Genomic DNA, 23,254 nt, shown 5'->3' on the forward strand with positions numbered 1-23,254 from the left:
ACCAGCAGGGGTCCCTGGGAAACCCCTCAGGAGGGCCTGGGGTCTGCGAGCCCACGCCCCCTCGCACCTTGACCTTTCCCTGTGGCTGCAGGTGGCCCTGGGGGAGTAAGAGCTGGCAGACAGGCCCTCGGCGATAAGAAAGGAGGTGACTGACTTCAGGCACAGTGATTTGGTTTTCAGTGCAATCGCTGTGAACTATGGGAGTATGTCTGGCTTCTAACCATGTTTTCACTTCTTGTTTTAAAATACTTTCAAACTTACAGGGAAGTTTCAAGAAGTACGCAGAGATCGCCCCTCCTCCCTTTACCTAGATCGCCTAACACTTCACATCTGTTTATCCTTCTCTATCTTTCATGTTCTCATTTTTCTGAACCACTTGTGAATAGGCAGAATATATCCTAGGCCTTTATTTTTTAATATTTCGTTATGGTTTGGCTCCTGACCATATGATATAGTACCGAAGAACACAGGCATTCTCTTACATATTCGTATGATGGATATCAATGTGATATGGATACATTTTTAAATATATTTGTATTGATTTCAGGGAGGAAGGGAGAGGGACAGATAGGAACATCAATGATGAGAGAATCATCTATCAGCTGCCTTCTGAACTCCCCCCACTGGGGAATGAGTCCACAATCCAGGCCTGTGCCCTGTCCGGGAATTGACCTCCTGGTTTTTAGGTCGATGCTCAACGCCAGCCAGGCACATATAATATTTTACCTGATCTACAGTTCATATTCCAATTTTTTTCAGCCATCTCAATAAGGTCCTTATTGGTATTCATTTTCCCTCTAGCACCGGGTATAATCCCAGCTCACGCTGTGCATTTAGTGGTCATGTTTTTCGTCTTTTTCCATCTTGTATGTGGGCTTGTCTGACATCTCCTCCTCCATCAGTTCGGGATGTGCAGTCCCCGCCAGAACACACCGCCGAAGTGAACGTCACATCAGGGCACGTGCTGTCTGTCTGTCCCTCCTCACCGATGCTCATGTGTACAGTTTTGAGATACAATTCACACACGGTAACATCCACCCTAATAACTTGGTGGCTTCAGTGCGGTCGGAGTTATGTAACCATGACCACCATCAACGTTGGAGCATTTTCATCACTTCCATCAGCATCGCTGTCTGGTCCTCCGACCGCCCCCGGCCTCCCCCGACAGCCAGGGCTCCCCACAGAGGGGCCGTCCGGGGCGTTTCCCATCAGCCACCGTCACTACGGGGACAGTGGTCCTTGGCGACTGGCCGCATCCACCCGGCACAGAGCTCCCTGGTCCAGGAAAGGCTGCTGTTCCCCACCCCCCCCCAGTCAGGGTGCGAGCCGGCTTCCTCACGGAGCAATGTTTCTCCGTGAGAGTTATGAGCGTCTGCAGAGGGACACTGTGAGATCATGCTAATATCCTGCTCCTCGTCAAAACCTCCCCCTGGATTCAACGTGATGGTTATTGAGCAGGCCGATCTTCATTAAAGCAGTTTGCTGAGACGGAACGTTCCCACCCCCACGCACTGCCATTAGCCAACAGCTCAGAGATGGGGGGCCTGGCTCTCCTCGGGGTGACTGTCCCCCACGGCCCCCCCGAGAGCAGGCTGTGCCCCTGTGAGGGGCCAGCCAACGTCCCTCCTCTGCCCATGTCCCTCCCGAGTGGCCAGGCCACCACGGATTCAGACACACACGGGCTGTGTACACCTCCTGCCTGCCGCCCTGAGAACCCGCCCTTCGTCCCGCTGAGCTGGGAGCGCTGGGAGGCGACAGGAGAGCCATGTCCGGGGACGAGGGGGCACGGGGTCCCGGGAGCCGGGCCTGCTCTCGGCTCCACCAGCAGCAGGCGGGGCACACAGCGGCCTCACGTCCACCAGCGCCCAGGAAAGGTGCTCGGTGCTGGGGGCAGAGGTGAGGGAGGCACAGCTCTCCCTCCCTGCCCCCCCCCCCACCACCACCACGGAGCTGATTCAAGAATAAGAAGATGGAGACAGCTGAAACCGGTGTGGCTCAGTGGATAGAGCGTCGGCCTGCGGACTGAAAGGTCCCAGGTTCGATTCCGGTCAAGGGCATGTACCTTGGTTGCGGGCACATCCCCAGCAGGGGGTGTGCAGGAGGCAGCTGATCAATGTTTCTAGCTCTCTAACCCTCTCTCTTTCTCTCTGTAAAAACTCAATTTAAAAAAATATATTAAAAAAGAAGAAGAAGACGACGACAACAGCAGACCAGCCAGAAGGGAAGGACCAGAGGGAGAAGAACAAGAGACGTGTCCTTGGCGGCTGGAGCGCCCCAGGAAGGAGCTGGCCACCTGGGAGCGATCAGCCTGGTGGAGGGCACTGGCCAGCACCCTGACGGCTGTAGGCGCTGGACATGGGGGGAGGGGTCCTGGCAGGAGCAGAGCCCCCTGCGCAGCTCCGCACAGGGAGGCGCCGAGCAGGGAGCTCAGGGTCTGCACCGGCCGGGGGGCTGCCCCGAGCTCCGGGGCCACGGCGAGTCACGAAGGTTCCAGAGCCAAGACTAGAACTAGAATGGCGGGACTGAGACACTCCAGCAGGATGTGCTCCATCTGCCACAGAAACACATTCCCGAGGCAGGACCAGGCCGCTGAGCTGGGCCGGACCGGTCCCTCTGGTCTGCACTGGCGCCCCCTCTGCAGCGGCCGCGGGGCCACCTCCGGGAGCCAGCAGCACCCCCCGCCGCCCCCCCCGCCGCCCCATCTGTCTCCTCCTGGAAATGGCCCGCGTGCGGCTCTGCTCCTGGTGCCGCGCTCCCCGTTCTCACCGAGGAGGTTTGCCTTCTTGGTGAAATGCTTCTTCTCAAAACAAGACAGAAAATAAAAGATGACAGCCTCCCAAACTGTTTGTTCCGGAAGCCTCCAGGCTGCTGCTGTCTGGCCCATCTGCAGCGGCACCGCCGTGGGGCGAGGCTCCCCACCCACAGCACCCAGAGCCTCGGTGCCCTGTCACAGCACCCACCTCAGTGCCCTGTCACAGCACCCACCTCAGTGCCCTGTCACAGCACCCACCTCAGTGCCCTGCCACAGCACCCAGAGCCTCTGTGCCCTGTCACAGCACCCAGAGCTTCGGTGCCCTGTCACAGCACCCACCTCAGTGCCCTGTCACAGCACCCACCTCAGTGCCCTGTCACAGCACCCAGAGCCTCAGTGCCCTGCCACAGCACCCAGAGCCTCAGTGCCCTGTCACAGCACCCACCTCAGTGCCCTGTCACAGCACCCACCTCAGTGCCCTGTCACAGCACCCAGAGCCTCAGTGCCCTGTCACAGCACCCAGAGCCTCAGTGCCCTGTCACAGCACCCACCTCAGTGCCCTGTCACAGCACCCAGAGCCTCAGTGCCCTGTCACAGCACCCACCTCAGTGCCCTGTCACAGCACCCAGAGCCTCAGTGCCCTGTCACAGCACCCAGAGCCTCAGTGCCCTGTCACAGCACCCAGAGCCTCGGTGCCCTGTCACAGCACCCACCTCAGTGCCCTGTCACAGCACCCAGAGCCTCAGTTCCCTGTCACAGCACCCACCTCGGTGCCCTGTCACAGCACCCACCTCGGTGCCCTGTCACAGCACCCACCTCGGTGCCCTGTCACAGCACCCACCTCGGTGCCCTGTCACAGCACCCACCTCGGTGCCCTGTCACAGCACCCACCTCAGTGCCCTGTCACAGCACCCACCTCAGTGCCCTGTCACAGCACCCAGAGCCTCTGTGCCCTGTCACAGCACCCAGAGCCTCAGTGCCCTGTCACAGCACCCACCTCGGTGCCCTGTCACAGCACCCACCTCGGTGCCCTGTCACAGCACCCACCTCGGTGCCCTGTCACAGCACCCACTTCGGTGCCCTGTCACAGCACCCACCTCGGTGCCCTGTCACAGCACCCAGAGCCTCAGTGCCCTGCCACAGCACCCAGAGCCTCAGTGCCCTGCCACAGCACCCAGAGCCTCAGTGCCTGTCACAACACCCACCTCGGTGCCCTGTCACAGCACCCACCTCAGTGCCCTGCCACAGCACCCAGAGCCTCAGTGCCCTGCCACAGCACCCAGAGCCTCAGTGCCCTGTCACAGCACCCACCTCAGTGCCCTGTCACAGCACCCAGAGCCTCGGTGCCCTGTCACAGCACCCACCTCAGTGCCCTGTCACAGCACCCAGAGCCTCAGTGCCCTGTCACAGCACCCACCTCGGTGCCCTGTCACAGCACCCACCTCAGTGCCCTGTCACAGCACCCAGAGCCTCAGTGCCCTGCCACAGCACCCAGAGCCTCAGTGCCCTGTCACAGCACCCACCTCGGTGCCCTGTCACAGCACCCAGAGCCTCAGTGCCCTGTCACAGCACCCAGAGCCACAGTGCCCTGTCACAGCACCCACCTCAGTGCCCTGTCACAGCACCCAGAGCCTCAGTGCCCTGTCACAGCACCCAGAGCCTCTGCAGTTCAGAAAGAGGTCACAGCGTGAGACTGTAGGCTGGGTAGGGGAAAGGATTGGCTGCAGCTTGAAACGTGTCTTTGATGTTATGAAAACACAGCTCAGTGCAGTGTCAGTGGGGAAAAGGCAGCGGTGAGAAGGTGTCTGTCTGGTGATGGTCGGGGTATGGGGTCATTCCCGTCGCCCTGGCTGGATCTCTATAAACGGCCAGTGCATTCATGCCACGCAACAAGAGCAATAAGCCGCCCAGACCAGCCAGGCACTGCGGGCAGGAGGCCTGGGGCTGGGGCAGGGATTGTGAAATGTAAGAGCCGTGGGTCCCAGAGGTCTCTCTTCTCCAGAAGGAAGAGGTTGTAGATGCCCTAACGCCATCTGAGCCTTATTTTTTTTTTTTTAAATTGATTTCAGCAAGGGAGAGGGAGAGAGAGAGAAACATCAGTGACAAGAGCACATCATTGGTCGGCTATCTCCTGCATGACTGGGGATCAAGCCTGCAACCTGGGCACGTGCCCTGACCGGAATCGAATCGTGACCTCCTGGTTCATAGGTCGACGCTCAGCCACGGAGCCAGCATGGCCGGCTGGTGGGCCAGTTCTCTGTGGAGTTTTAGGGCAGCTCTTCTCCCCAAAGACCACGTTGCTCTTGATCTCAGGGTCACAATTCTCCGCTAGCGAAGCCCCAGGTCTACCGAGTGCCAAGCTCCTGGCCATGGCCCCCACACTCTCCAGGTTCCAGCTCAGCCTTGGTCTCAGGTCATTTTTACCAGAGGGTCCGCACACCAATTCATGCACAGGTGGGGTCTGGCTGCCCACCTCTGATGCGGGGGGAACAATCGGGAGAGGTGGGGGGTGGTTAGGGGTGTGACTGGCAGGGGGAGGGGCCGAAGGCAGTTGGCTGGCCGGCCCCGCCCCGAATTGGGCTGATTGGCCGGCCACCACAGTGGGCATCACAGCCACTGGTCATTCTGGTCATTCCGCTGTTGAGCGCTTGGCTTTTATATATATAGATTCCTTTAAGGAAAACGGCTTCTTCGATGCAATGTAAGACCTTACTTGCTGGGCATGCATGACTCATTCCTGTGCTGTGCCTCTGTTAGGAAGAGGTCCCTCACTGCAGCTCGGCTCTTCTCTGAGGCCCTTCCTAAGGAACACGGCTCGGCGGAGCCACTGAGACCCACACCCGCTCTCACAGGGAAGCTCCATGCTGAGGACACTCCTGCCCATGACACACATCCTCCCAAGACCGATCCACCTGCCCCAGTGATGGGGCTGCAAGACTGTAAACCCCCGATTTGTGACAGCTCTTCCTGGGCTTGTGAGCCTGGGCTGTTCAAACATGAGCCTGAGAACAGCTCGCGCTCTCTCTCTCTCTCTCTCTCTCTCTCTCTCTCTCTCTCTCTCCATATATATATATTGATTTTAGAGAGAGGAAGGGGGAGAGGGAAGGAAACATCAATGATGAGAGAGAATCGTCAGTCAGCTGCCTCTTACACTCTGTACACTGAGGACTGTACCAGCATCCTGGGCATGTGCCCCGACCGATCATCAAACCGTGACCTCCGGTTCATTGGTCTTTACTCAGCCACTGAGCCCTGCCAGCCAGACAGTCCTCTGACTTCCATAGTGAAATAACTAAGAGGTAAATGCATTTGTGTGTGTGCATATACGTATGTACACGTGTACACACACACACACACACACACACACACACGTGTACTCGTTCACCAGTCTGATGCTCACAGCCTCCCACACAGGGACGCTGCCTCGGGCCCAGGGTTCGGGGAGTAGATGGCAAACCTCCCACTGGGTGAGGTAAACCAAGTCCTGAGAGCCTGCTCTCCCCCCTCCCCCCCGACATGCCGGCATGTGAACTCCTGGGCGTGGCCGGGGACCAGGATGCTTTGTGGGCTCCTCCCAGCCCAGGTGCCCCTCTGAGGAAAACCCCAGAAGTGGTCGCGGGACCAAGGACATTTTGCTGATGTCAGTTGGTAGTAATAACCCTTCCCGGCCACGGGAGGGCGTTACCACGAACAGAACATAGTGTTCCTGTGACGCGGCTGAGCAGGGATTATTGGTTCCATTTTGACGCGGAGAAGCTAAGTGGCCTGCCCAAGGGTCGATGCTACTGAAGAACCAGAACTAGCTCTGAGGCTCACCCCACTGTCTTTCTTTCTTTTTAATATGATTTTACTGAATCTGAGAGAGAGAGAATGAGAGAGATAGAAACATCAATGAGAGGAAAATACCAAGATTGACCAACTGCCTCCTACAGGCACCCTGCTGAGTATTAAGCCACAACCTGGGCATGTGCCCTGACCGGGAATCAAACCTGCGACCTGGTTCATGGGTCAATGCTCAGCCACGGAGCCACACCAGCCAGGCCTCCCTCCTTTCCGTGACACTAGTGGCTTCATGAATGCGACACAGAACCGGAAATGTCACTGAGTTGGGTGCCCTGGGGGTCACTCTGGACAGCCTTGCTCGTTCCCCCAGGAGCCGTGCTCTCCCCACCCCCGGGGCCCGGAGAGGGGCCCGCAGCCATGCTGTCCTTTCCTCCGGAGAGCACGCAGTCAGCACAGCCCGCCTTCCCACAGGGTCCGCTCCCTGAAGCGGGACCGTGTGAGGCGGGACTGCGCCTTCCATGGCATCGTCTGAGCTGGAGCCAGGCCGGGCCTCTGCAGTCCCTCAGGAGGGACCTGCGTGGGGGGTCGCTCACCCGGGGCTGTACTTGGAGGGAGGTCCTTAAGGAGGTAAAGGAGTTCAATGCACAGGCCCTAACTGTCCCCATAGGAGCTGGCGATTAGGACACAGACACACAGCCGTCTGCATGCCAAGGCGAGAGCCCTTGGGAGAGACCAGTCCTGCCAGCACCTAAAACAGAGTTTATCCCTGTGTTATTATTTATTATTTACTTGTATCACAACCGTAAACCTGCTTTTGCCCAACCCATATACTGTTAAAGTTCATTTCACCTGTTTCTTTTTATTTTTTATAATCTAAGTGATAGAAATTTTTAGGTTATCGGAACATCTGTGGCTCGTGTTATATTTCTTCTGGAAAGTTCTGGCCTAGGGCCTTGTGGGTAATGCTGAGGACCTGAGCTTTTACTCTGAGGGACATGGTCCGGCTATTCCTGGGCCGGGCCGGAGTTCACATGCCGGCATGCTGGGGTGGGTGAGGGGGGTGGGAGGGAGTGAACACGCTCTCGGGACTTGATTTACCTCACACAGTGGGAGGTTTGCCATCTACTCCCTGAGGGTTTCCAGCTCAAAGGCGACATGCCCTGACTCACTGTGTCACAAAGGTCACTCCGGGGTGGAGGTGAGAGACACGGGGGTGTCAATAAAGACAGGCAGACCATCGAGAGGCCGCTGCAGTCCCTCAGGAGGGGGTGGAGGCTGAGAAGTGGTCAGATACTGAGCAGATTTTGAAAGCAGAGCCAAGAGTACTTCCTGGCAATGGGGGATGAGGAACAGAGGAGTCGAGGATGAGAACCGTATTTGGCCTGAGCTTCTGACAGAATGCCATTGGCTGTGATGGAGAAGAAGGGGGAGAAGCCAGGTCAGGGAGAAAAGCAGGGCTTTCGTTGTGGATGACGTAATGCCAGGGGTCATTTGGTTCCCGAGGGGAGATGCTGAGGGGAGGGGTCCAGCTGCAGATGTGGCTTGGGAGTCCTCACATACAGATGCAATTTCAAGCGAGGAGCCAGGGCCTGAGCAACAAGGAGTGAGGTGAGTGTAGGCAGAGAGGAGAGTAAGATCAAAGTGAAGATCAAGATCAAGTGCCATGGGGGACTCCCTGGTGTAGAGGGCGATGAGAAGAGCAAAGGAAACACGAGGCATAAGGAAAACCAGGAGAGGCTGGTTTTCAGAAGCCATTGAAGGCTGCATTTCGAGGAGAAGGAAGCCAGAAAGGTGTCCGATGCTGCTGAGGGACCTGGGAAGATGCAGAGAACTGACACCGGAGCAGTCCGCGGCCTAGACGTGCTCGGTGACCCTGAAGGGCCATTGAGGTGAGAGGTGGAGTCAAAACACGACTGGAGCAGGTTCAAGGGACAATGAGAGGAGAGGAACTGGTGACAGCAAGCCCAGGGCACTGGTTCAGGGCACTCAGCTGTAAAGTGAGGGGGAGAGGGGGTGTAGGATGGACAGAGGCTATTTTTACAAGATGGGGGAGGAGCTCAGCGTGTGTGTGTGTGTGTGTGTGTGTGTGTGTGCATGCTTCCGGGAATGAGCTGTTAGAGGAAATTTCATGATGCGGAGGAGTTAGCCTACTTACGTCACCCATCTTGGTTCAATTCCTCTCCCAACGTTATCCCAGGACAGTGTTACTGTCCCTGTCCCCACATGTCACCATTTCAGTTCATCTACTGATTACCTTGGTAATCTTTACTTCTTTTTTTTAAAAATATATTTTATTGATTTTTTTACAGAGTGGAATAGAGAGGGACAGAGAGTTAGAAACATCGACGAGAGAGAATCATCGATCAGCTGCCTCCTGCACACCCCCTACTGGGGATGTGCCCGCAACCAAGGTACATGCCCTTGACGGGAATTGAACCCGGGACCTTTCAGTCCGCAGGCCGACGCTCTATCCACTGAGCCAAACCGGGTTCGGCTAATCTTTACTTCTTAATCGATCGATTACAGACAGCACTTTATTTGAGGAAGGGATTCACACCCCTGCTCTACCCGGTACGGTCGGTCAGCTCTGATGGGTGTGCTAGGACAGTAACAACATGTAAACAACAGAAACCTTAGCAACTCGGGCCTCTGCTCATCACACGCCCTGCCTCTGACTTCCTCGATTCTGGGAACCGGTGGAAGAGCGGCCCCCACCTGAGACCCGCCATTCTCCTTAGAGCACATGTGTCAAACACAAGGCCCGCGGGCCAAATCCGTCCCGCCAGGCCTTGCAATGTGGCCCGCACCGCGCTGTCATCACTGCACTCTGCTGCGTTTCCATCACAATGACAGTTTATGACTGTTCAGTAAACCATTTGGCCCGCGATTTAGGCTGGATTTTTTATTTTGGCCCCTTCTCTGATTGAGTTCAACACCCCTACCTTAGAGGAAAGAGAAGGAAGGCAGCTCACAGTGCCTCATAACCTGTCTGCTCACACATAGCTGATGTCATTGCCGCTTACATCCCATTGGTCAGAGCACGTCACATGCCCACGCCTGACACCAATGGGCAGGGAGGAAGCATTCCCATCCCACAGGGGGCATGGCCAGCCAGGGGGGACAGTGAATAATGGGGAGCAACACTTCACTCCATCACAACCGCCCTCCCCTCCTCTCACAGGTCTGCCAGCTCCAAGCTGTGCTGCTCTTTCCTATTGTCGAGATGGAAAGCCTTCCTGCCCTCCCTCCCAGCTATTTTGGTCTCCGGTGCTCTGTCTGACTTTGGTTCTAGAAGCCGAAAACCACTGGGCAGCCTTTACATCCTTTGACGAAGCAGATGCTCTTTGCTGCCGAGTTCCAGGAGAACTCAGAACTCAGAGCCCATCTGCGCCCCCCAGGCCAGGCCAGGCCCAGCACGGGCAGCAGCCGTCCTCCCTCTCCACCGCTGGCTCACAGCCAGGCCACGTGTTTTTTTGTTTGTTTTAAAAAAATATATGTTTTATTGTTTTTTTACAGAGAGGAAGAGAGAGGGAGAGTTAGAAACATCAATGAGAGAGAATCATTGATCAGCTGCCTCTTGCACACCCCCCACTGGGGATGTACCTGCAACCAAGGTACATGCCCTTGACCGGAATCGAACCTGGGACCTTTCAGTCCACAGGCCGACGCTCTATCCACGGAGCCAGACCGGTTTTGGCCAGGCCATGCTTTTATCTGCTTCATGGGGGGCTCTGCCTCTCACGGAAATGTCCGGTTTTCCCGGAAGGTGCTGGTCACCTCCTCAAGGCTGGAAGAAGAAATCTGTGCATCTTCCCCGGGTCCCTGATCTCTCCCAAACCACGCATGGACTGTTTGGAATCGCTCTGTCCTTCCTGAAGCTGCTGAGCCCCTGCCCTCACTGGCCGGCGCCCTTCATGTGGGGTCCGAACAGACACGTCCCTCAGCACAACTTCCGGTCTCTCCTGCAGCCACTCATGGCCTCGTGTTCCTGGCTTACTTCCTGGCGTGTGTGCTCTGTCACACTGATCCCCTGCAGTACCCCCACTCCGGCCCCCTCCTCAGAGACCGCTTTCCTGGTGCCTCCATCCTCTAGGCCAGAGGTCGGCAAACTGCGGCTGGCGAGCCACATGCGGCTCTTTGGCACATCGAGTGTGGCTCTTCCACAAAACACCACAGCCTAGGCGAGTCTATTTTGAAGAAGTGGCATTAGAAGAAGTTTAAGCTTAAAAAATTTGGTTCTCAGCCAAAACTGGTTTGGCTCAGTGGATAGAGCGTCGGCCTGCGGACTCAAGGGTCCCAGGTTCGATTCCAGTCAGAGGCATGTACCTTGGTTGCGGGAACATCCGCAGTAGGGGGTGTGCAAGAGGCAGCTGATGGATGATTCTCTCTCATCGATGTTTCTAACTCTCTATCCCTCTTTCTTCCTCTCTGTAAAAAAACAAATATATATATATATATATATATATATATTTTTTTTTTTTTAATGTGGCTCTCAGAAGAAATTTCAAACATTGTGCTGTTGATATTTGTCTGTTGACTAATGAGTTTGCCAACCACTGTCCTACGCTAACAAGACAGACTGCTCGCCAGACCTGGGGACGATTTTACCCTGAGGTTGCCTTTCATGGCTGCCATGGATGGGGTACATGATTCCCTGGATCTCTTATCCTCTTTCTTGGTTTACACTGTTGTTTTCTAAAATACATCCTCAAGTAACTTCCTTTGAAAGGTTGAGCCCTGGCTGGTGTGCCTGAGTGGTTAGGGCGTCTGTCTACACACGGAAGGGTCTCTGTGTGGATTCCCCATCAAGGGCAGGCACTCCCCGGCCCCGGCCAAGGCCCATGTGAGAGGAAACCAGTGGATGTGTCTCTCACACACTGATGTTTCTCTCTCTCTCCACCCCCTCCCTCCCTTTCACTCTCTCTAAAAAAACAAAGGAAGAATATCCTCATGAGGATTGACAAAACAAACAAAAAAAGGTCGAGTAGGATATAAACTTCCAGGTCCTGGCTTGCCTCACTTCTATAAAATTAAGCAATGCCTATTCCTGGAGTATAATTCTAGTTAATAAATAGTCACACAAAAAAACATGCTACATTAAGAAATTTAAAATGGTTGCTTACATATGGGCACAAGGAACGTACATATGGACAAAGAATAAACTCCTGAAAGAGTAATAAAAAGTCAACAATACAAAAAATGCCTCTGGGAGAACCTAATAACCATCCATCAGAGCCGTAGGCCCAGAGAAGCGAGAGAAGCTGGACCAGCCAGGGATGTCTGGCAGGGAAGCAAGGCTTCGGGTGGGTTCAGAGAGCAGGCGATGTTAGGGGTAGACGAGGCACTTATGAATATTCAACTGTGGCCAGCATCAGTCTGACAGAATGGCTGACAGTCCAGGGACAGTCCCACTCTCGGGGTTACCAACATTTTCATTTCACCAAGTCAGCCCAAATATAATTTTAAAATAGGAAAGTAGCCGAAACCGGTTTGGCTCAGTGGTAGAGCGTTGGTCTGCGGACTGAAAGGTCCCAGGTTCGATTCCGATCAGGGGCATGTACGTTGCTTGTGGGCACATCCCCAGTAGGGGGTGTGCAAGAGGCTGGTCGATGTTTCTCTGTCATCGATGTTTCTAGCTCTCTATCTCTCTCCCTTCCTCTCTGTAACAAATCAATAAAATATATTAAAAATAAATAAATAAATAAAATAAAATAAAATAGGAAAGTAATTTACCCCGATCAACAGACAAACTCCCTGGCTACTCAGGGCCGTAACAGGGAATGCTCCTCACGTGTCTGAGGAACTGGGCGCATCCTCAGACCTGCCCTGCTTGCTGGGCTGTGAAGGGGCAGGCACTGAGCTTTGTTAGTGGAGTGTCACTGAATAGGGCTGGTCAATGATTCTCTCACATCATTGATGTTTCCATCTCTCTCTCCCTCTCCCTTCCTCTCTGAAATCAATAAAAATATATTTTTAAAAAAATAAAAAATAGCTGAGACTGGTTTGGTTCAGTGGATAGAGCGCCAGCCTGCAGACTCAAAGGTCCGATTCCGGTCAAGGGCATGTACCTTAGTTGCAGGCACATCCCCAGTAGGGGGTGTGCAAGAGGCAGCTGATCGATGATTCTCTCTCATCGATGTTTCTAACTCTCTATCCCTCTCTATTCCACTCTGTAAAAAAATCAATAAAATATATTTTTAAAAATAATAAATAAATAAAAATAAAAAATAAAAAATAATACTAAAGCAGCAGCAGGGAACTGTGAGGTCTGCCTCTCCATGGCAGGTCCTCCACGGACCCACAACACCCACGTCAGCGAGGACACGTGCCTTCCTTCCTCCTACATGCACACTCTTGTCCCACATGCACACGAGGGGAGGAGACTTCCAGGAGGAAAAAGACCTTTGGGCCCAGGGTCTGCCCAGTGGTCAGAGTGCCTGCAGTGAGGACGGAGGGGTCTCCCAGGCAGAGTCTTACCTGGTGCAGCTCCCACTGGGCGCTAAGACCCTGCTCTCTGCCCTCGGGAAACTTAGCCAATTTAACCGGGGTTCGGGGTTCGCACCCACTGCTCCGATGGCCTGATAACTGGCTGGTTTGTTCACTATCACATCCCAGAGCCTCAGTGCCTGGCATGTGGCGGGCGCTCTGTGCTCGGGAATGGAGGAGTGGATGGATTGAAATTAGCTGCATTTCCTCAAAGGCCAGAGCCAGACATGAGCATTCTGTTTCTACCAGAGCTCAGATAAGCCCGGAGGACCTGGGGCCGCGGGCAGGAGGCGCCTGCAGGCTGCCCGGGCTGGTCCGTCACGCAGGTGCAGGTCGAGGGGAGCAGAGAGCTCAAATGCTCAGAAGAAAGGTCCAGAAAGCACGCCCCCCCCCCCCCCCCCCCCCCCCCCCCCCGAGATGGAATCAGAAGGCACAGAGCATGAGGGCCCATCTCCCGAAGAGCACCCCCATCGCCAGACCCTGAGCCTAGGTAATGCCTGGATGCACCTCTGACTCAGAGGAAAACCCGCCAGGATCAGAGCCCTCCGGTGGGGTCGGGGGTCAGGGCTGTGCACCAGGCAGCTCCACGGGAGGAGATGGAACACGCAGGGTTCGCTCCGGGAAATCAGAAATCTGGCCCAGGACGCGCCTGTGTGCTGCTCTGTGGCCCCTCAGGGAGGTTCTCACAGACTCCGGACTCTGCCTGACAAAGGGGGGTGTAGGGGGGACACCGTCCCCGAAGCGGGGAGCGGCCGCAGAGGGGCCGGGAGGCGAGGCCCGGGGCTGCGCAGGTGGCAGCGCTGCCCGTGGCTCCCGCCCAGCAGGCCTGGCACCGCCGCCTGGCACCGCGCCCTGTTCCTCAAAAGCCCGCGGGTGCACTTACTGAACCCCCACTTCTAACAAACCATGGCATCGGGAGCCCTGCCTGACCGCCACACTCCAGCAGGTGGTTCCCGCCGCGCCCCCGGCCGTACCAGCACCCCAAATGGCACCCCCAATGGCAAATGCGCGCCGGGCGGGGAGTCCCGCGGAGGGGGCACCGCTGCCGCCCACCCCGTCTCCTGCTCGGGCCCCGGGCGGGGAGCCCCGCGGAGGGACAGCGGCCTCCTGGGGGGCCCTCCCGGCGCCGCAGGGCCCCCCAAGCCGCCCAGCGCGAGCCGGGGACAGGCCGAGCGGACAGAGGACACTTGGGGAACCACCTCGCTTCCGGGGAACCAGGGGCGGATGGCCGGGGAGGGGGAGGGGGAGGGGGAGGGGACCCCCGGTAGACAGCTGGGGGGGTGCGTGCAGACGGAGGGGGTGGGGGTGGGGGAGGGAAAACTCACCCCCCCTGCCGCCCCGCTCGCACCCAGTCTGTCTGTCTGCGGAGGGCTCGGGTTCTAACACGTGGAACCCGGGGGGTGGGGGGGCGGCCTAGGGGGCATGCAGGAAGCAGCCCACAGACGTCTCCCCTCTCCTCTCCCCCCCCCCCCCCCCCCCGGCTTTCTGTCTCTAAAAAGCAAGTTGGAAACATCTTCACAAACACACAGGTATGCGAACCGGCACCTGTCCCCTCGGCGCCCAAGGAGCTCGGGGCAGGCCGGGTGCTGGGACCGCGTCTCCGAAAGCAGAGAGGGGGTGTCCCCGATCCCCGGATCCCCGGTCCCCCGGCTCCCCGATCCCCCTGCTCCCCTCACCCCGACTCCCTCACCCCCCCCCCCCCCCCCGGCTCCTCATCCCCGATCCCCTGGCTCCCCTGGCTCCCCCGTCCTTCTGCTCCCCATCCCCCAGCCCCCCGAGCGCCCCCCACCCCGACTCCCCCATCCCCCGGCTCCCCGATCCCCGACTCCCTGGCTCCCCGATCCCCTATCCCCCAGCTCCCCGGTCCCCCTGCTCCCCGATCCTCCTGCTCCCCATCCCCCCCAACCCCCCCCCCCCGCTCCCCGATCCTCCTGCTCCCCATCCCCGCCAACCTCCCCCCCCCTGCTCCCCGATCCTCCTGCTCCCCATCCCCCGGCCCCCCGACCCCCCGGCTCCCCGATCCCCCACTCCCGGTCTGGGACGTGGCCGCTGCCCCTTCTGCCGCCCCGCCCCAGGGAAAGGGGTGCCGGCAGAGGAGGGGAGGATGCGGGGCGCCTGGAGGGGGGTCCTGGGCCGCCCGCGGGCTCCAACATCCGGCAAAGTTTCCGCTCTCCGGGCCAGACAGCCTGGCTCACCAGCCCGAGCAGGTGGGCGGCGGGCCGGGGGCCGCACCCTCCAGGTGCCTCTCCACCTGCGCCCCCGCCCGCCCCCCGCGGCCCAGTTCCCCGCTCCCCCAGCACCGCTTCCCGCTCCCCGCTCCCCCAGCCCGGCTCCCCCAGCCCCGCTCCCCCAGCCCCTGCACCCAGCACCCAGCCCCGCTCCCCCAGCCCCTGCACCCAGCACCCAGCCCCGCTCCCCCAGCCCGGCTCCCCCAGCCCCGCTCCCCCAGCCCCTGCACCCAGCACCCAGCCCCGCTCCCCCAGCCCCTGCACCCAGCACCCAGCCCCGCTCTCCCAGCCCCTGCACCCAGCACCCAGCCCCGCTCCCCCAGCCCGTGCACCCAGCCCCCAGCCGCTCACCGAGCCCCGGCACGAAGGTGTTGAGGAAGAGGCAGAGCACGGCCAGCGGGAAGGGCATGCAGGGGATGGCGGCGCGCAGGGGGCCCTTCTTCTCGCGGACCTGCACCACCACCCCGCTGCCCGCCGCCCGGGGCTCCGCCGCCGCCCGGGGCGCCGCCGCCCGCTCGGCCTCCTTGTGCGCCGGCTCCATGGCGGCTCCGGCTCCGGGCGGCTCCCGGGCTGGGGCAGCGGCTCCGCCGGCGGCTGCAGCTCCGCGCCCGCTCCCCGCCGGGCTCCGAGCTCCGGGCCCCGAAGGCGGAGCCGGCGGGAGGCGGACAGCGCCCCCGCCCCGCCCCCCGCCCCGCCCCGCCCCCAAACGGCCCCTCCGGGCGGGGCGAGGGCAGCAAAGCGTGGAGGGGCGCGGGGAGCTGGTGTCCACTCGGAGGACGGACAGACCTCGCCCCCGGACAGGGCTGGGGGGACCCTACGGGAGTCTGCCGCGTGCTCCGGGGGCGGGACGGTGGGCGGTGGGCGGGGCGGGGGCGGGGTTTGCGGGGAGGTGGGGGCGGTGGGCGGGGCGGGGCGGGGTGTGCGGGGAGGTGGGGGCGGGGGGCGGGGCGGGGCGGGGTTTGCGGGGAGGTGGGGGCGGTGGGCGGGGCGGGGCGGGGTTTGCGGGGAGGTGGGGGCGGTGGGCGGGGCGAGGCGGGGCGTGGACGGGGCGGGGGGCCCGGGGGGCGAGGGCGGAGCGGGGCGTTGAGGGTGAGTCCGGGGATCCGAGGCGGCGGCGTCCGGAACGTGAGGGAGGTGGAAGCGAGGAACTGGGGAGCCTGGCGCCTACGTAGTAGGCCTTCAGGTCATCCTGTTCAAACTGGTGTGTTCCCGGAGTAACGGGGTCCTGGCTTGGGGCAGAGGGAGCGGGAGACAGCTCTGCGAGCCCGCCTGTCTCCGCGCTGATTAAAGGGGACCCTATTGCGCTCGCCCCCGCCCCCCTCCATCCAGGCAAACACCAGGGCGGCAGGGCGGACCTGGGGTGGAAGCGGATGAAGGCCACCCATCTGTCTCTCTAACTCCCTGTCTCCGTCCCTCTCCCTTCTCTCTCTGTAAGCAATGTCCTCAGGTGAGGCTTAATTTTAAAAAGGGGGGACCCCCCGCCACAAATACACCCTCCAAAAGCGGAAAGCCATGACTTTCTGCGGGATGGGGTGCTGGGTACCACCCCTGCACTGTCCTGGAGGAAAGCAGGCCTGGGGGGTAGGGGGGCGGGCCAGGAAGCCAGAGAGGACCGGCGCGCCGTCTGGCACTGGCCATGGCAGTTGATAGAAGCCAGAGGAATAGCCATCTGTGTCCGAACCAGCAGCTTTGAGTTGGATTTTCCCAATCATGCCGCCCTCACACCACACCCGGTGCCTAGAAGGCCTTCTAGTCATTCTGTTTAAATGGGAAAAGGGAGCTTTCAGGATGAAAGCAACGCTGCTTACCTCCGGGGTCTAATGCATCGAAGCATCCAGAAATTCAGCAAATCGTGGGGAGAACTGGGAGGGTGCCAGTCCACTTCCCAGTAACCCCTTTTCTCCCAGAGCGAACAGCACGGGCTCAGGGCGAGGCGCCCAAAGACGGGGGTATTTTACTGCTACTGATTAAAGAGTATTTTTAAATATATTTTATTGATTTTTTACAGAGAGGAAGGGAGAGGGATAGAGTGTTAGAAACAATAAGAGAGAAACATCAACCAGCTGCCTCCTGCACACACCCCACCAGGGATGTGCCCACAACCAAGGTACATGCCCTTGACTAGAATCGAACCTGGAACCCTTCAGTTGGCAGGCCGATGCTCTTTCCACTGAGCCAGAAAGGTTTCGGCTGATTAAAGAATTTTAAAAGCAGGTGGCCAGCAGGGGTGAGTGGTGACACTGGTGGACACACACACACGCACACACACACAGTAACTAGCTTCAGCCTGGCCGTCTGCAGAGAACAAGAGGGAAAGTTTTAGTGGCCATTCAGCCACTAATTGCCTGTTTCACTCAGAAGAGCTCAGCTAGCCTCTTCTGGGCTGGAGTCACTGGGATTACAAAACCAAAGCAAGGCCCGATGTAATACACATTTATCGAGGGCCTCGTGTGACTTCGCTGTGGGTGGGGAGCAAGGCCTCTGCCTTGGAGGTGTCACAGGGGAGGGGTACGAGCACCCCAAGGATAGGATGGCAGACGGTGCCAGTGTGACTGCGGGAGCTGAGGTGCTGGAACAGGAACCTGCCTCAAGCCAGCCCCAGTGGAGGCCTCCTGAGGAAGGTGAGACTGAATGAGACGTGAGCACTGACTGGAGTTAGCTACTTGCTGGAGATTTATTCTATTTTTATTTTTTTTAAAGACCAAGCTACTTTTATTAAAGACTAGAGGTCTGGTGCACGAAATTTGTGCACTGGCAGAAGATGAGGTCCCTTCAGTCTAGCCTGCGCCTCTCTCAGTCCAAGACCCCTCAGAGGATTTCTGCCTGGATTTCCACAGGGATTGGGCCTAAGCTGACAGTCAGACATCCCTCTCACGTCTGGGACCCCTCACTCCTTACCACTCGGCTTGCTGCTCCTTAGTGCTGCCACGGAGGTGGGAGAGGCTCCTGCCACCACCGCTGTACTCACCAGCCATGAGCCAGGCATCTGGCTGAGTGGCACTCCCCCTGTGGGAGTGCACTGACCACCAGGGGGCAGCTCCTGAGTTGAGTGTCTGCCCCTGGTGGTCAATGCATGTCATAGCGACTGGTCATTCCACCATTCAGTCAATTTGCATATTAGCCTTTTATTATATAGGATATTATATAGGATAGCATGCCACACAGATTTAAGCAATTGTGTGTTTATGTGATCCTTTGCCTCTCTCCATAATTCTATATCTGGTTGGGTATTAATTTTTTTAATAATTGAGATTTATTTTCTTTTAAACAAACACTTCTTTATCCAAGCACTCCCTGCAGACACTATTCTAAGCACTTTACACATTTTAACTCATTTAATCCTGACCATAACTCTATGAAGTATTATATGTTACCCATTTCACAGATGGGGAAAATGGAGCACAGGGAAGTTAAGAAACTTGCACAAAGTCACCCAGTAGTAAGGGATAGAGCTGGATCTGAATGCCACATAACTGCTCAGACACCTGGAATATAACCTTACATTTTGCAGTGTTCTTCCACGGAGAACCTCAGCTGTCTTAGCGCCATGCAAACTCGGTGATTCCTGGAAGAAGGGGTTCCAGAGGAGGACATGGAGTTACATCCCCCAGTTTCCCGATGATTCATTTAATAACGGGGGTCAGAGAGCGATCAGGGCAGAACGTCAGCATGCACAAAGGAAGGCAAGAAGGCCTAGATGGATAGGACACTCCGGAAACTGCCGAATGGCTGTTCCAGGGCTCATGTGGGTGGGCAGGAGATGGGCAGGAACCTCGGAATGAAGGGCGAAGGAATTGGGACCTGATCCCGGTGGCGATGTAGTCACTGGGACGTCGTAAGCAGGTGCATGGCGTAAGTGTCCCAGTTACTGTTCTGGACGATGTAAAAAACTGCCCAACACTCACTGGAGTGGCCCCACTGTTTTGTCATGATGACAAGTTTTGTGGGCCTGGAAAATAGACGGCGCAGCTGAGGCAGCTCTTCTCTGCTCCGCTATGTCTGGAGGCTCAGCTGCAAAGACTCAGGGGAGGCAGCTGGAATAGCTGGGACCAGAGCACTCACTTCCTCAGTGATTCTCAGGTCTGGTGCCTGGACTGGGGTAACTCAAAAGCTGACTCCACTGGGACCGTTGGCTGGAGCACCTGCCCGTGACCTCTTCCCGTGGCTTCTGCACATGACCTCTGCACATGGCCTCTGCACGTGATCTCTGCACATGGCTTCTGCACATGACCTCTGCACATGGTCTCTGCACATGGCCTCTGCACGTGGCCTCTGCATGTGACCTCTGCATGTGACCTCTGCACATGGCTTCTGCACATGGCCTCTGTACATGGTCTCTGCACAAGGCCTCTGCACATGGCCTCTGCATGTGACCTCTGCACGTGGCTTCTGCACATGACCTCTGCACATGGTCTCTGCACATGACCTCTGCACATGGCCTCTGCACGTGATCTCTGCACGTGGCTTCTGCACATGACCTCTGCACATGGTCTCTGCACATGGCCTCTGCACGTGGCCTCTGCATGTGACCTCTGCATGTGACCTCTGCACGTGGCTTCTGCACATGGCCTCTGTACATGGTCTCTGCACATGACCTCTGCACATGGCCTCTGCACGTGATCTCTGCACGTGGCTTCTGCACATGACCTCTGCACATGGTCTCTGCACATGGCCTCTGCACGTGGCCTCTGCATGTGACCTCTGCATGTGACCTCTGCACATGGCTTCTGCACATGGCCTCTGTACATGGTCTCTGCACAAGGCCTCTGCACATGGCCTCTGCATGTGATCTCTGCACGTGGCTTCTGCACATGACCTCTGCACATGGCCTCTGCACATGGCCTCTGCACGTGGCCTCTGCATGTGACCTCTGCATGTGACCTCTGCACGTGGCTTCTGCACATGGCCTCTGTACATGGTCTCTGCACATGACCTCTGCACATGGCCTCTGCATGTGATCTCTGCACGTGGCTTCTGCACATGGCCTCTGCACATGGCGTCTGCACATGGCCTCTGCACATGGCGTCTGCACATGGCCTCTGCACATGGTGTCTGCACATGACCTCTGCACATGGCCTCTGCACATGACCTCTGCACATGGCCTCTGTACATGGCCTCTGCATGTGATCTCTGCACGTGGTTTCTGCACATGGCCTCTGTACATGGCCTCTGCACATGGCCTCTGCATGTGGCCTCTGCATGTGACCTCTGCATGTGACCTCTGCACGTGCCTTGGCACATGGCCTCTGCACATGGCCTCTGCACATGGCCTCTGCACGTGGCCTCTGCATGTGATCTCTACACGTGGCCTCTGCATGTGACCTCTGCATGTGACCTCTGCATGTGGCTTGGCACATGGCCTCTGCACATGGCCTCTGCACATGGCCTCTGCACGTGGCCTCTGCATGTGATCTCTGCACGTGGCCTCTGCATGTGACCTCTGCATGTGACCTCTGCACTTGCCTTGGCACATAGACTCTGCATGTGATCTCTGCACGTGGCTTCTGCACATGGCCTCTGCATGTGATCTCTGCAAGTGGCCTCTGCATGTGACCTCTGTACATGGTCTCTGCACATGGGTTCTGCACATGGCCTCTGCATGTGATCTCTGCAAGTGGCTTCTGCACATGACCTCTGTACATGGTCTCTGCACATGGCTTCTGCACGTGGCCTCTGCACGTGGCCCCTGATCATGACCTCTGCACGTGGCCTCTGCACATGACCTGTACTTTTCACAACATGGTGCTGAGTTCTGAGAGGAAATTCCTCGGAGGGGCCTGGCAGGACCAGTGGACGCTAAGCTCAGAAGTCACATAGTGCCACTTCTGTGACTTCTATTGGTTGAAGCAGTCGCAAACCTGCTTAGATTCAAATGGAGGACGCCCCATCTCTCAATGGAGCAATATCAGAGGATTTGAACCCGGGCTTTAAACTCACCACAATGGGTTATAGTTTTGGGAGAAAACCAGTCAATCGTGTGGAGCATGGATTAGAGAGGGTCAAGTTGGGTCCCACAAGAGAGGACCTTCAGGGATTGAGAATGGGGGAGGGATAGTTCCCAAATGCAAACTGGACATCATTAGCAAAGAGGAGAAGTTGAGTTTGAGGGTTTGAGGGCACTCCGGGGGTGGCAAGCACTTGTTGGCCAGCATAGACGATTGTCTAGACAAAAGTTGGATAGTTAGCCCATCCAGAGCTTTGCAGAGCAATCTGGCTGCATATCTGGGTGCCATCAGCATATAAACGGTAGCTAAAGCCCAGTATATAAATGTAGACTAAAGAGAGGGCCCGGGAGACTCACTGTAAATTCAGCACCAGGAGGAGAGAGAGGTTTAAAATGAGCCAGACGAGGAAGATGTTGGGGAGGAGCAGATAGCAGAGTCAAATGCCATCAAGGAGCCGAGTCAGACCCCAAAATGCCAATGGATTTGGCACTTAAGAGGTTTAGCTCATTGGAGTCCCAGCTCAAAAACCTCACCCACTTGTCCATTTCCAAGGAATGTGTCCATTTCATCAAAGTTGTTGAATCTGTTGGCATATAATCTGTTCACAATATACTCTGATTATCATTTTAATACTGTAAAATCTGTGGTGGTGTCTCCTCTTTCAGTCCGCATGTTGTTCCTTCGGGCTTCCTCTCTTTTCCTGATTGCTCTCACTAGGAGTTCACACCCCATCCACCTGACATTGTGATCACGGCTGATGGCTGGAAGAGAGTTTAAGATCTAGGCTATTTCAGGCAGGAAGAAGCCTCCAAATGAAAGTTAAAAGCTTAAAAATTAACCCCCTCAAAATCAGACACAAACATGAAGGGAAACAGATTGAACAGTTGGGTGACATCAGCCCTGCTTTGGGTCTGAAGACAGAACCTGTTTCTTGGCCTTGTTCTGTCATCAGCTGAATAAAGAGCCTCAGCTCTGGACCTCTTTTAGCTAAAAAATAAAATAATAATAATAATAATAATAATAATAATAATTTTGCTGAAGTCAGCTTCCAAACTTTACAAGTAATTCATACACCAGCAGGGATGGCTCCTTTTGGCAGACAGGCATTTGAGCGTTGTCAGTAGAAAGACAGACTTTGCTTAGAGCTCTGTGTCTTTGAATAATTTCTTAATTTCTCTGAGCCTCAGAGTCCAAAACCCTATATCATAGAGTGGTGATATGCAAATTGACCATCTCACCCTTGCACAAATGGCTACCCCCAGGTGGTCACAAGATGGCTGCCCCAGTGTCATCACAAGATGGCCACCACAAGATGGCTGGCAGGGGAGGACAGTTGTGGGTGATCAGGCCAGCAGGGGAGGGCAGTTGGGGGCAACCAGGCCAGCAGGGGAAGGCAGTTGGGGCAATAGGGCCAGCAGGGGAGCAGTTAGGCATTGATCAGACTGGCAGGGGAGTGGTTAGAGGTTGATCAGGCTGGCAGGCAGAGCAGTTAGGGGCAATCAGGCAGGCTGGCAAGTGAGTGGTTGGAAGCCAGCAGTCCCAGATTGCGAGAGGGGTCCCAGATTGGAGAGGGTGCAGGCTGGGCTCAGTGACACCCCCAGCGCACAAATTTCATGCACTGGGCCTCTAGTTGTAAATAGTACCTAGCTCATTGATGTGTGTGTGAAGAAGGATTAAGTAAAATATCATGTGCCTGCGAGGTGGGTGGGGAGTGCTAGGACCCAGGAGGGGCACGATCACAGTGGCCACGGCCATGGAGGGGCAATCCTGCTTCTGCCACTCAACAACTACTCAACAACCGCGAGACCCGTAGACCCTCAGAGTCCGGGTTTCACACTGGAAACAGGGACACTGAGTGCCTGCTTTCCAGCCGGTGTGAGGCCCTCACGGGCCACTGGGCCTGTCGCTGAGCACAGAGTAGACACGGCCATGGCGCTGTGACCGCTGTCAGCGAGAACACCTGGAGAGGAGACCAGGCAGATCCTGATGCCAGATCCTCCGGTCACCTCCTTCGGCAAACACCACACCCGGAGCGCAGACCACTGCCCGGGGCCCTCAGG

At 57.0% G+C, this 23,254-nt stretch overlaps 1 protein-coding gene across 2 annotated transcripts in view; it reads right to left on the reverse strand.

Moving 5' to 3' along the window:
* The window catches only part of STUM (stum, mechanosensory transduction mediator homolog), a 38,506-nt gene extending 22,694 nt beyond the window's left edge, over positions 1-15,812 (reverse strand). Inside the window, exon 1 of one of the 2 annotated variants that reach the window (XM_036453577.2) lies at positions 15,601-15,812. In XM_036453577.2, the coding sequence (XP_036309470.1) occupies positions 15,601-15,790 (190 nt within the window). In that variant the 5' untranslated portion in view covers positions 15,791-15,812. The remainder of the gene's footprint in view (positions 1-15,600) is intronic. The other variant, XM_036453576.2, reaches the window with a different exon arrangement.
* Positions 15,813-23,254: the final 7,442 nt, after the last annotated feature.

Source organism: Pipistrellus kuhlii, unplaced genomic scaffold, assembly GCF_014108245.1.
Source record: "Pipistrellus kuhlii isolate mPipKuh1 unplaced genomic scaffold, mPipKuh1.p scaffold_m20_p_25, whole genome shotgun sequence".
In the NCBI taxonomy this organism is placed as follows: Eukaryota; Metazoa; Chordata; class Mammalia; order Chiroptera; family Vespertilionidae; genus Pipistrellus; species Pipistrellus kuhlii.